Source organism: Callithrix jacchus, chromosome 12, assembly GCF_049354715.1.
Source record: "Callithrix jacchus isolate 240 chromosome 12, calJac240_pri, whole genome shotgun sequence".
In the NCBI taxonomy this organism is placed as follows: domain Eukaryota; kingdom Metazoa; phylum Chordata; class Mammalia; order Primates; family Cebidae; genus Callithrix; species Callithrix jacchus.
The window spans coordinates 20,966,035-20,980,141 of NC_133513.1; the positions used below are offsets into that span (position 1 = coordinate 20,966,035).

The 14,107-nt window shown below is 46.2% G+C and overlaps 1 protein-coding gene across 4 annotated transcripts in view; it reads left to right on the top strand.

The window, feature by feature from the left end:
• Nucleotides 1-3,203: 3,203 nt before the first annotated feature.
• Nucleotides 3,204-14,107, top strand: part of VPS35L (VPS35 endosomal protein sorting factor like) — a 153,431-nt gene continuing 142,527 nt past the window's right edge. For 2 of the 4 annotated variants that reach the window (XM_078344797.1, XM_035267100.3), the window contains exons 1-2: nucleotides 3,204-3,292; nucleotides 13,201-13,300. Coding sequence is in view for 2 of the 4 variants with exons in the window: in XM_078344796.1 (XP_078200922.1) it covers nucleotides 3,722-3,738; nucleotides 13,201-13,300 (117 nt within the window). In the remaining 2 variants the exon portion in view is untranslated. Of the gene's footprint in view, nucleotides 3,293-3,703; nucleotides 3,739-13,200; nucleotides 13,301-14,107 lie in introns of those variants that run through there. The other 2 variants (XM_078344796.1, XM_002755944.7) reach the window with 1 other exon arrangement.

The following is a 14,107-nucleotide window of genomic DNA, read 5'->3' on the forward strand; positions in this document are numbered from 1 at the left end:
CACCTGAGGTCAGGAGTTCAAGACCAGCCTGACTAACATGGTGAAACCCCATCTCTACTAAAAATACAAAAGTTAGTCAGGTGTGGTGGCAGGCACCTGTAATCCCAGCTACTTAGGAGGCAGACAAGAGAATTGCTTGAACCCAGGAGGTGGAGGTTGCAGTGAGCTGAGATCGTGCCACTGCATTCCAGCCTGAGTGGCAAGAGTGGAACTTAGATACATATATATATATTTGCTCTTGTTGCCCAGGCTGGAGTGCAATGGCATGATCTCGGCTTACTACAGTCTCTGCCTCCCGGGTTCAAGCGATTCTCCTGCCTCAGCCTCAGGAGGCATATACCTATACCAGTGCTTAGTTCAGCATTTTGAGTTTGCATGAGTTGGACTTTTCAGACGGTAAAAATCTTAAGCTGGAAATGTCTTAAGAGAGAAGCCTGCTAAGGGAAGGAGAGGGAGAAAAGAGAATGCAAAGGTTGGAGCTCACATGAAATCTGTTAATTTGCACAGCTTTAAGAATTTTTCTTTTGTTACTGCCTAATCATGTAATGGAGTGTAGGAAAAGGCTAGTTACTTTGCCCTCTTATTGAGGAGATGTTGCATGTGATAACCTGCAAGGCTGTGTGGGAAGAGCCTCCTCGCTTTTCCCTGGCCATCCTTTAACCCTTGTTCACTCCCTGGGTTGGGAATAGTGGGTAGGACTGGAAATACCTTCTTACTCATACTGAGCTGAACACTGGAGGGCCGGTTCTGGAGATGATCCTTTTCCCTGTCATAGGTCACCATCCCATGAACAACCACAGACCACCACCCGCAAATGAAAACTAAGAGTTTCAGTGAAAACATTGAATGCTGTCTCTCTTAGAGACCATAATGGATACCTAAGTAGGTCATAAAAATAATTTTGGGGGCTGGGTGCGGTGGCTCACACTTGTAATCCCAACACTTTGGTAGGCCAAGGCGGGCGGATCACCTGAGGTTGGGAGTTTGAAACCATCCTGACCAACATGGAAAAACCCCGTCCATACTAAAAATACAAAAAATTAGCCGGGCATGGTGGCACATGCCTGTAATCCCAGCTATTCAGGAGGATGAAGCAGGAGAATTGCTTGAACCCGGGAGGCGGACGTTGTAGTGAGCCGAGATCACGCCATTTCACTCCAGCCTGGGCAACAAGAGCAAAATTCCATCTCAAAAACAAAAATTTTGTCAGGGCGAGGTGGCTCATGCCTGTAATTTCAGCACTTTGGGAGGCCAAGCAGGGAGGATCATGAGGTCAGGAGTTTGAGACCAGCCTGATCAACATGGTGAAACCGTGTCTTTACTAAAAATACAAAAATTAGCCAGATGTAGTGGCGTGCATCTGCAATCCCAGCTACTCTGGAGACTGAGGCAGGAGAATCCCTTGAACCTCACAGTGAAGGCTGCAGTGAGCTGAGATCACATCACTGCACTCCAGCCTGGGCAACAGAGCAAGACTCTTGTCTCAAAAATAAAAATAATTCTCATTATTTACTTTTTTGAAACTGAGTCTCACTCTTGTCGCCCAGGCTGGAGTGCAGTGGCATGACCTCGGCTCACTGCAACCTCAGCACCCCCCACCACGCCTGACTAATTTTTGTATTTTTTAGTAGAGACAGGGTTTCACCATGTTGGCCAGGACCCCGAACTCCTGACCTCAGGTGATCCACCCACCTTGGCCTCCCAAAGTTCTGGGATTACAGGTGTGAGCTACCACACCCGGCCTAAAAATAATTTTTAAAAACAAAGGAGACCTTTAGTCATCGAACACAGAAAAACTGGAATATGGTATGGTTGGAATCACATCATTAGGTTCTAACAGCTGAGGGCTAACATTGTGCCTGACCAAAGTTAGATCTGACAGTAAAATACTGTCACTTTATTTGTTCTTTTCTTTGGTCAGCGTTTCTCCATAACCCTCACTTCTTCAATTTCTCAAGGATATCGACAAAGTTGTCACCCAAACCATGACTTTTCAGCCTCTGGTGGCAAAAAATCCTTTAGTTATTCACACTTTCCATAAAGTTAACTTGTTTCAGGATTACTTCCTATGATCTGTTTCCAAGACATTACGTTAATCGGTTTGGTTGCGTCTGTGTAAGAGCATACCATACTGCTCTGCTCTGTGGCCGCCTGAATTCCACGGTACCCTCCCACCTGCAATTGCTGCCATCCCTTACGTGTCCGAAGGGACCAGCAGCAGCAGGATCGCCTGGGAACTTGTTAGAAATGCAGAAGCCCAGGCCCCACCCCAGCTGTGACTCAGAATCTGCATTTTAATAAGGTTCTGGGCTGGGTGGTGTCCACATTCACTCAAGAGAAGCACTGCTTTGTGACACGTTGCACGGTATGCTGCCTCGGAGAGAAACGCTCTGGAAATACAAAGATCACAGGAGCACCGTATGATTCTTTTCTCTGCTCCGCGAAAGTTTGGCCAGGCATTTTATAATCTCCCTTCACTTGAAAGTCAAAGTTATCCTATTTTCACAGATGAAAAAGTTAGGACTCTATGCAAAACTACAACCAGAGTTGAAGCGTATTCGATTGCCTTTTCTAGAGGAGCTCTTTTGAGAATCTGTTTTCCTGACGTCTGTTAAAAAAAAAAAAAAAAAAAAAAACACTTTAAAGTAAAATTAAAAAACAATAAAAAGTAGGGTCAGATGCTGCCTTGTGATTAAATGATTCCCATTACGGTATTTGGAGTTAAGAGTTCAAATCCCAGTTCAGTCACTTGCTACTGGCCTGGTACAATTCACCACACTTTTTTTGAACTTCAGCTTCTCTAAAATCAACGGCAATGGTATTTCAGAGGTTTGTACTGAAGAAAAAATGAAGGGTGCAGGCAAAGTGCTTGACACACAGAGTTAAGCATTTAGTAAATGGTACCTGTTTTGAAAATATCCTGATTCATCCACTTTTTAAATAAACAGAGAAAACACTAAAGCCCGTATGTTCTGTGGTCGAAATGGATATCCACCGTTTTAGAAACACTGCTTTGCCAAATGTGACGAAAAGCGAACCCCAATTTCCCCACGTGCATTAGCTGCAGTCAGTCATATTGGATGTAGGGCAGCCCGTGGTTGCTAGTCGTGCGAAGGGCATTCTGGAAGTGCCTAAAGTGCCCGCAAAGCATTGGGTAAAGCGGCGGCCCAGAGGGGGCGTGGCTGACCCACACCAAATAGCGCATTCGCGGCAATGCCAGGTATGGCTGAACCCCAGCTTGCCTCTTCGCCCCGCCGGCTTCTGGAGTCCTTTCCACCCCTAGAGGGCGCAGGTGGGTTAAGCAGCGGTCATGCCCTTCACCATCTCGGCGCCCGCAGGCGGGACCACCCGGCACTGTAGTCAGCTGCCCTTTACAATCATGGCTCACAGAAACTCAGGCTCGCTGCCAGAGGCCGACGCTGCTGCTCAGAACCATGGCGCCGGCGGAAGTCGTACCCTGGGCCGTCCGGAGCAGGCAGCTGCCCCTCACAACCATGGCGTCGGCTGAAAACGAAACCTGTGCTATGCAGAGCGTCGCCTGCCCCTCACAAGCACGGTGCCTGCAGACTGTCCGTTCGGACTCTGCGGGGCGGGCAGGTGCCCTTCTCAAAGATGGTGATCAGGGCAGGCGGGGCGGGGCGGGGCGGGGCGGGGCGGGGCGGGTTCTGAGCGGTGAAAGCCGGGCAGACGACCCGGAACAAGCGGTCATGTGACTGGGAAGATGGCGGTCTTTCCTTGGTAAGTTAGCTGCGGCGGCTGGGCTTTGGGGAGGGGCTGTCCAGGGTTGTGTCGGGGTCTGTCTGGTTCCGAGAGTGTGACTTCCTCTCTGTCAGGTTCTGGTGGTCGACTGCCAACCCCTAAGTTGTCTTGACCTAGAATCTCTGGCCGCTACCGGGTTCCAGCGGAGCAACCTGAACCCAGACTGGCGGGTTCTTGGGTCTCTCCCCGTCTGCTGCCTCTCTGCGGCCTTCCACGGCCCCCTGTCCGTTCATTCCCTAAAAAAACTTTGAGTTTCCAGGCTTCCGCGTCCCTCGGGTTTTGGGGTCGCTGGTTGAAGGAAATGGTGGACTTGGCTCTCAGTCTAGACGAGTCGGCAGACACGGCTGTCGGTCATTTATCTTGAGCTGCTCTGTTCACCTGGGGACTTGCTTTTCTCACTTGTGAAATGGCCGCTATTCATCCTACTCTAAGCAGAGCCCTCAGACGTATTCCTTGGCCTCCAGGAGCTGAGAGTATAACGGGGCAGTTACACAATAGAGGGATGTCCGAAGAAGGCATTCGGATGAGACGCCAAGAAGGAAGTGATTATCCCCACCTGTGGGCTAGGGGAAGGCTTCAGAGAGAAAGAGATAAATTGGATCTTGGAGGATAAATAGGAGTTCACCATAGGGGAGGGCTTGGCGTGTGCCAAGGTTGGCAGGCTCATAAGTCCCCTGTGGTTGGAGTAGCTGGGAGTGACTGAAACTTCAGCTTCCAGCAGGTGGTAAGTGTGTGAGTGAAGAACTTGAGCAAGTTGTGTTGGTGATAGTGGGATTTGGGGACGCGGAATCTCTCCTGCGTCTCAGAAAGTGATATAATTTACTTTCTCTTCTAATGATGTGAAGTAGCTTAGATTCAATGAACGAATGAAAGACCTTAGCAATAGGTACAACCTTCTGATTTTGTGTTTGATAAACAGTTGATTTTGCCTTATTCCTTTCACTTGCCCAACCCTTAGGAGACTGTTCTCTTGGCACACTACATCAGCATTGAATGCCTCTGAGCACTTTCATGCCCTGAATTTTCCTTCAGTTAATAGTCGTGCTGGCTGGGCGCAGTGGCTCACGCCTTTGGGAGGCCGCACTTTGGGAGGCCGAGGCTGGCGGATCACCTGAGGTCAGGAGTTTGAGACCAGTCTGGCCAACATGGCGAAACCTCATCTCTACTAAAAATACAAAAATTAGCCGGGCGTAGTGGTGGGTGCCTGTAATCCCAGCTATTTGGGGAGGGTGAGGCAGGAGAAAAGCTTGAACCTGGGAGGCGGAGGTTGCAGTCAGCCAAGATTGCCCCACTGCACTCCAGCCTGGGTATCAGAGTGGGACTATCTCAAAAAAAGAAAGAAAGAAAAAAAGGCATGCTGGCTTGACCAAAAAGCTAACCAAAAACATGAGAAACATTTAGCTTCAGAAGATTTATCTAGAGTTTGCAATCAGAAAATCCAGGAAGATGCTCTGTTAATCACTGCATCCTGGTACATTTTTACCTTTGGCATTTTAGTTTTATATCACAAGCAGGAAAACAGGTGCCGTAACACTTTTAGTGTTTGGGGTCTCTAAAGTTCTTAATGTGGCTCTAATTTTTTTTTTTTTTTTCCTGAGATGGCGTCTCGCCCAGGCTTGGGTGCAGTGGCTGAGATCTTGGCTCCCTCTAACCTCCGCCTCCTGGTTCAAGCAATTCTTTGCCTAAGTCTGCTGAGTAGCTGGCATTACAAGTGCACACCACCACACCTGGCAAATTTTGTATTTTTAATAGAGACGGGGTTTCTCCATGTTGGTGAGGCTCGTCTCGAACTTATGACCTCAGGTGATCTGCCTGCCTTAGCCTCCCAAAGTGTTGGGATTACAGGCATGAGACACCGCACCTGGCCCATGCTCTAAACATTTCTTTTTGTAGTGTGCATTCATCTTTAAGTTTCCCTACTAGACTTCTCGTTCCTTAAAAGTTAAAGGGATTGGCTGGGTGTGCTCACACCTATAATCCCAGCACTTCGGGAGGCTGAGGCAGGTGGATCACCTGAGGTCAGGAGTTGCAGATCTACTAGGCTAACAGGTGAAACCCTGTCTCTACAAAATTACAAAAAGTAGCTGGGCATGATGGCAGGTGCCTGTAATCCCAGCTACTCGGGAGGCTCAGGCGGGCAGATCACCTGAGGTCAGGAGTTCCCGATCTGCCTGGCCAACATGGTGAAACCCTGTCTCTACAAAAATATAAAAAGTAGCTGGGCGTGACAGCAGGTGCCTGTAATCCTAGCTACTCGGGAGTCTGAGGCAGGAGACTTGCTTGATCCCCAGGAGGCGGAGGTTGCAGTGAGCCGAGATCGCCATTGCACTCCAACCTGGGTGACTGAGCAAGACTCCCTCTCAAAAAAAAAAAGTTAAAGGGACTGAGTTTTGTTCATCTTTGTATCTGGAGCCTACAACGTGATGGTGAGTACTGAATAGTATTTATGAATGAGTGAGAAAACTGAGGAGGACTGCAGAGGAGAAATGAGTTTCTGTCATTAAATTTACATTTATCGAGCTCTTATTTTGTGTCAGATACCACTCTCAGTGTATAACGTGTAACATCATTCAGTTCTTATAGCAACCCCATGTTTCAAATGTGGAAATAGAGGCAGAGAAATGAAGCAGTTTACTTAAAATCATTAGCCCCACAAGGGACAGCTGAGGTTTGGAAGCCAGAGACTGTGATTGTAATCATCCTGGTCAGCTGGACCTCAAATCTATATCCTGGGCTGAGGTTTCTGGCTTGTGGTGTTCCCCAAATCTCACTGTCTTGCCATGGGTCCCCCAAGAAATGCCTCTTTTTACCACACTTTTTGCTATTCCTGCTATATTTTGGCCTGGCTAGGAGGTGAGATGTCCTGTATACGCTAGATCACATTTTCTGTTTAATCCTGTGGTTATGACACACTTGGAAAGACCACCCTTTGGGCAAGGGGAGGTGGCTCATGCCTCTAATTCCAGCACTTTGGGAGGCCGAGGCCGGTGGATCACTTGACATCAGGAGTTCGAGACCAGCCTGGCCAACATAGTGAAACGCTGTCTCTACCAAAAAAATATAAAAATTAAAAAATTCCCTGGGCTGGCCGGGCGTAGTGGCTCACGCCTGTAATCCAAGCACTTTGGAGGCCAAGGCGGGCGGATCACCTGAGGTTGGGAGTTCAAGACCTGTCTGGCCAACATGGTGAAACCCTGTCTTTATTTAAAAAAAGAAAAAAAAAAAAAATTCCCTGGGCATGGTGGGGCATGCCTGTAGTCCCAGCTACTCAGGAGGCTGAGGCAGGAGAGTTGCTTGAACCCAGGAGGCAGAGGTTGTAGTGAGCCAAGACTGAGCCACTGCATTCCAGCCCGGATGACAGAGTGAGACTCTGTCTCAGAAAAAAAGAAATACCAACCTTTGGAGTCACAATCTCTACATCATTTTAAGGGTGTGTGTGTGTGTGTGTGTGTGTGTGTGTGTGTGTAGCAGTGGAGGGGACTGGGTAATACTGTGATTGTGGAAGAAAAAGCTGTGTGGTCTGATTATGTGATTAGTAACCAAAAATTACTTGAGAATTAAAATAGCTGGGCAAAACATTTAGTGGATTTTGGTGTTTCCAGTATAAGGAGATTAATTTGGTTAACCATAGTGGGATTTCTGTGCATTCATATTATCAGAGGTAAATAATTTAAAAATAGGCAGTTTTCAGCCTTTGGTGTGCATATATACCACCTGAGGATTTAGTTAAAATGCAGATTGTGATTCTGTAGGCCTGGGATATTTCAGCCTGCCCAGGTGATTTAATTGCTGGTAATCTGTGAACTGCACTTTGAGTAGCCAAAGGGTAAGCTCAGCTAAGAGTGGAGATGTGAAATGGTGGCCTTTTTTCCTGTGGCAGGTGCCAGTGATCCAGACAAGCCCTTTGCATTGCTGGGAGTTGGAATTATGGGGAATTTTTACCAGTTTATGTCAACTATGTTAGCAAAAAGAAAAGGAATTATTTTTCAGAAAATGCCCACAAGAGGTCGCTGTTATCCTTACCAAAGACCCAGGGATTCAAGAAAATCCTTTAACGTCTCAAACTTAGGGATCCGAGAGCAAACTTGAGGAAATAATCAGAGGTGGTAGAAAATCAAAATATGATGGTTTACAGTGGGCTTTCAGGAGGAAAATTTTTTTCTAAGATTTATTTCCAGAAGCAGTATTTCTTTATTTTTTTTGAAATGGAGTCTTGCGCAGTTGCCAGATTACAATGTAGCTATCTTGGCTCACTGCAACCTCTGCCTCCCAGGTTCAAGCGATTCGTGCCTCAGCCTCCTGAGTAGCTGGGATTACAGGTGTGTGCCACCATATCTGGCTAATTTTTGTGCTTTTTTAGTAGAGATGAGGTTTCTCCATGTTGGCCAGGCTGGTCTCAAACTCCTGACCTCAGGTGATCCAGCTGCCTTGGCCTCCCACAGTGCTGGGATTACAGGCATGAGCCACCTTGCCCAGTCCAGAAGTATTTTTTCACCACCATTGCGCCCCCCTCCTTTTTTTGAGGTGGTGTCTCACTCTGTCTCCCAGGCTGGAGTGTAGTGGTGCCATCTCGGCTCATTGCAACCTCCATCTCCCAGGTTCAAGCGATTCTCCTGCCTCAGCCTCCTGAATAGCTGAGATTACAGGTGCCTGCCACGACACCTAGCTAAATTTTTTTGTAATTTTTAATAGAGATGGGGTTTCTCCATCTTGGCCAGGCTGGTCTTGAACTCCTGAACTTGCGATCCACCTGCCTTGGCCTCCCAGAGTGCTGGGATTACAGGTGTGAGCCACAGTGAATCAGTTTTTATTGCAGCTCTCACTTTTGACAAGTTACCAAAATTTGAACAGCCTCTGCTTCTTCATCTGAAAAATGGGCATAGTACCTACCTCACTGGGTTGATTAAATGAGGAAATGGAGGTAAAGTCTGGCCTAGAGCCTGCTATATAGTAAGTGCACAATAAGAACTGTTATTTGAGTATTGCATATGAAGTCATATTTCTGTTTTGATCTAGCATTTGCTCAGCTTTTGATTGATTTGTTAGTAATTCTTTTTTTTTTTTTGAGACAGAGTTTTGCTCTTGTTGCCCAGGCTGGAGTGCAATGGTGCAATCTCAGCTCACTGCAACCTCCGCCTCCTGGGTTCAAGTGATTTTCTTGCCTCAGCCTCCCGAGTAGCTAGGATCACAAGCATGTGCCACCACGCCAGGCTAATTTTTTTTTTTTTTTTTTTTAAGTAGAGATGGGGTTTCCATGTTGGCCAGGCTGGTCTCAACTCCTGACCTCAGGTGATCCCCCCCACTTTGGCCTCCCAAAGTGATTACAGGCATGAGCCACTGCACCCAGATTTATTTGTTAGTAATTCCAATAGGGACAGAAAACACATGGAAATGACTTTCTGGTCATATTAAATTTTCTACTTTGTTAAATGAACCTTTCAACATTCTGCTTTTCTTGACAACTGATAAAATTAAGAGTCATTTGAAGCTGGGCATGGTGGCTCACACCTGTAATCCCAGTACTTTGGGAGGCTAGGGTGGGCAGTTCACTTGAGGTCAGGAGTTCGAGACCAGCCTGGCCAACATGGTAAAAATGCAAACATGAGCCAGGCATGGTGACACACATCTGTAATCCCAGCCACTCGGGAGGCTGAGGCAGGAGAATTGCTTGAATCCAGGAGGAGAAGGTTGCAGTGAGCCGAGATCATGCCACTGCACTCCATACTGGGGAACAGCACAAGACTTTGTCTCAAAAAAAAGTGATTTGAAAAGAAAAGTGTAATTTGATGTTTTAAACTCCATCTTGACTGTTGGGAGTTTTGTTTTTTTTATCAAGGATTGCCTGATGGCATCCTTGATGAGATGGGAGTTTGGAAGAATATTTCATAGGTGATTTCAATTGCAATCTTTTGGAAGATGAAGACAGTATGTATTTTATAAATATGACCCCAGAGGGAGTAGGCAATATATTGTGAAAGGGATTTTCCCCTAAAAAAAAATGAAAGTCGAATTGGTTAATTATTGTCAACTGCCTTTCTGCTCCTCTCCTGTACTCAAAGCTGAGTTCATTTAGAAAAGATAGAAATGAAATTACATGGGAGCACAATTTGTTTGTGCTGGCTTGGATTTCTGGGTTAAAGGAGGATATTGGGTAAAGCTGATCAGTTGCATGGCACAATTAGGTCTGGGGTACTAGTATTTCATACAAAGGTTAATGAAGTTGGGAATCTCAATGGGAGCAGAAGGTGGGATGGGGGGATGAATTTAAGGGACTTGGAGGCCAAGGAAAGTCCCTGTGTTCTTTGAGGTTCCTCTTTCCCAAAGTGGGTTAGGGGAGATAAGAATTGTCCCATGTGCCCAGAAAAGCTGTTTTTCTGGAATGTGGTATTTGACAAATGAGAAGTGTGCATGTCTTTTGTTACAGAAAAACTACTGGCCAGATGCAGTGGCTCATGCCTCTAATCCCAGCACTTTGGGAGGTGGAGGCGGGTGGATCACCTGAGGTCAGGAGTGCAAGACCAGCATGGTGAAACCCCATCTCTACTAAAAAATACAAAATTAGCTAATAGTCTATATAACTAGTTCCAGCAACTCAGGAAGCTGAGGCAGGAGGATGGCTTGAACCTGAGATGTGGAGGTTGCAGCGAGCTGAAATCACACCACTGCACTCCATCCTGGGTGACAAAGAGAGACTCTCTCAAAAAAAGAAAAAGAAAAGGAAATAAAAACTATTATTCATGGCACTTGTTAAAAAAAAAGAGACAGGCTTTATGGGGCTGCTGCAGTGGGATTTTGCAATAAGGGCTAGAGATTGGCCTCTACTCCTAATGTAACAAGGAAATGTGAAAATTTAATAGCCAAGTGGGGATAGAAGAATTTGATCAGATATTGAGGGCGATTGGATATGTAGAGGGATTCTGGCTCAACCAACGTAACAGAATTCTTGCTAAAACTGGGTAGTGTAAAAGCAGATGTGGAACTCCAATAGCCAACCACTAGTTGGGGACGGAACTCAGAGGAGCCTGCCCAGAGTTTGGTCAAGGAGAGACTTTGTCACTTTCCTTACTGGCTGAGATGTTCTGCTTGGAGAGTCAATGGAGGAGATAAGAAAGGGGTCAAATAGGTTAACTTATCTATGACTTTGTGGCCCTGACATTCCATGACTATGGTAGCTCTTAAAATTATGTGTGCATACGCACATGTGTAAAACATTTTAAGTGTGTGAGTTAAAAAATTTATTTAAACCGTAAGGTATGAGATTAAATTCTCAGATCTTCATAATAGAGATTAAGAATGTAAAGAGAATCATTTAAAAACATTTTCTGCCGCCTTCTCTCTCCTGTGTTCCTTTCCTTCAGATTTCTTCTTTTTAAAAGAGAAGGACTCATGTTGTTGCCCAGGCTGGAGTGCAGTGGTGCGATCATAGCTCACTGCAGTTTTGAACTCCGATCATTCCACCTCAGTCTCCAGAGTAGCTGGGACTGCAAACATATATCACTATACCTAGCTAATTTTATTTCTTTTTATTTTTATTTATTTTTTTTGAGACGGAGTTTTGCTCTTGTTACCCAGGCTGGAGTGCAATGGCGCGATCTTGGCTCACCGCAATCTTCGCCTCCTGGGTTCAGGCAATTCTCCTGCCTCAGCCTCCCGAGCAGCTGGGATTACAGGCACGCACCACCGTGCCCAGCTAATTTTTTTTTTTTTGTAATTTTTAGTAGAGACAGGGTTTCACCATGTTGACCAAGATGGTCTCGATCTGTTGACCTCGTGATCCACCCGCCTCGGCCTCCCAAAGTGCTGGGATTACAGGCTTGAGCCACCGCGCCAGGCCTAATTTTATTTTTATTTTTATTTTTGTAGAGATAGGGTTTCGTCATGTTGCCCAGGCTGGTTTTGAACTCCTGGGTTCAAGCAATCTACCTGCCTTGACCTCCCAGAGTGCTGGGATTACAGGCGTGATCCACCATGCCTGGCAGAGAGAATTTCTTAAAAGGATACTTTATTTTCAGAGGAGCAACAATAAGACTATTCCTGCGGCACAAAGATGAGCAAAGAAGACACAGGAACAATATCTTTAAAATGCTCAAAGAAGGCTGGGCAGGGTGGTTCATGCCTGTAATCCCAGCACTTTGGGAGGCTGAGGCAGGGGGATCACTTGAGCCCAGGAGTTTAAGACCAGCCTGGGCAACATAGGAAGACTCCATCTCTCAAAAAAACTTAAAGTAAAAAGAAAAATTCTTTTGGTTTCTATACATTTTACCATAAAGGCTCTAGGGTGTTTTGTCTGTTTGCCTTTGTTCTTGTCCTACTTGGGCCACGGATGTTTCTTGAGTCTGTAGCTTGAGGTCTTTCTTTGGTTTTGGAAAAGTTTCACCTGTAATCTTTTGAGACTGTTCTTGCACATTCTCTCTCTTCCTCTTTGGGATTCCAATTATAAATGTGTTAGGCCTTCTTTTCTCATCCCTTGTGTCTTTGAAATTCTGTCTGCCTTCCTGTGCTTTTCTGCTCCATGCTTCAGTCTCCCCCTTTGTTTTCCAGCTCACGAATCCTTTATCTTATTGAACTTTCATGAAACCAGTGAAAAGATTGTGAGCTCTTCATTTTCTTTGTTTGGCTCCTTTTTCTTGCCCTACGCAGCTCAATGGGTGAATACCTTGAGGGGAAATCTGGGCTGGATTTCTGTCTTACCTGTGCTCTCTCCTCTTCCTCTTGGCTGTCTTGATAGCCCTGGACTCCTGTTTATCTGTGCAGCTCTGTGAGGTTTCCTTAGAGCCCTTTCAGCTGCTGTGCTACCTCACAGCTGCCCTCTGCCTGGCTTCAGCGTCTTGTCCCATGCTGAGAATTCATAAATGCCCAGAGCAGGAAAGCTGGGCAAGGAGTTTGAGAGTCACCTTAGTGAGTTTTCCTGTCTTCTGGTGTGTGGCATGACAAGACCAGTATGCTAGCAGCTCTTTATACCTTCAAACAGATTTTTTTTAAATGTTGTGTTTTGTTTTTTGTTTGCCATGGAGTCTTGCTCTGTCGCTCAGGCTGGACTGCAGTGGGGCCATCTCAGTTCACTGCAACCTCCACCTCCCAGATTCAAGCAGTTCTCCTGCATCAGCCTCCCAAATAGCTGGGATTACAGGCATGTACCACCATGCCCAGCTAATTTTTATGTTTTTAGTAGAGATGGGGTTTTACTGTGTTGGCCAGGCTGGTCTCAAATTCCTGACCTCAAGTGATCTGCCTGCCTAGGCCTCCCAAAGTTTTGGGATTATGGGTATGAGCCACTGTGCCTGGCCAAAAAATTTGTTTTTAAATGTAGTATCTTTTTGACCTTGGTCAGAATATCGTGCTGCTCTGAACTACCACATCACTGAGAGTCTCACCAGAAGTTTTTAGCATTTAAAGTGCCCCCATCCATTAATTGGCTGGCTCTGTTTTGCTGTTGACCAGGCATTCCAGAAACAGGAACTACAAAGCTGAGTTTGCATCATGTCGACTGGAGGCTGTACCATTGGAGTTTGGGGACTATCATCCACTGAAACCCATAACCGTAAGTTTTGTTAAGGGTCTTTCTAAATGGTATTCTTAACCCTTGAAATGAAAGACAGTCTTCCTGAGTCTTTTCCATTTTGCCAGTGGTAGCCACTTGTGCATATTTGATTTTTTTTTTTTTTCCCGGACAGTCTTGCTCTGTCACCCAGGCTGGATTGTAGTGGCGTGATCTTGGCTCACTGCAACCATTGCCTCCTGGGGTTTAAGTGATTCTTGTGTCTTCGCCTCCTGAGTAGCTGGGACTATAGGCATGTGCCACCATGCCTGGCTAAGGTTTTGTATTTTTTTAGTAAGATGGGGTTTCGCCACGTTGCCCAGGCTGGTCTCGAACTCCTGTGCTCAGACAGTCTGCCTGCCTCTACCTCCCAAAGTGCTAAGATTACAGGTGTGAGCCACCATGCCCAGCCTGATTTTTTTGTTTAATGTTTTTATTATTTATTCTTGAGATAGAGTCTCACTTTGTTGCCCAGGCTAGAGTGCAGTGGTGCAATCTGAGCGCACTGCAACCTCTGCCTCCCAGGCTCAAACAGTTCTCCTGCCTCAGCCTTCCAAGTAGCTGGGATTACAGGCACACACCACCACACTCTGCGAATTTTTGCGAATTTTTGTATTTTTAGTAGAGACAGGGTTTGTCACATTGGCCAGCCTGGTCTCAAACCCCTGACCTCAGGTGATCCACCCGCCTTGGCCTCCCAAAGTGCTGGGATTCTAGGCGTGAGCCACCTCTCCCGGCCTGCATATTTAAATCAACCAATTTGTTCACTGCCGCTTTTTTGTAGTATTGGTCTCTCCTGGCACCATTTTT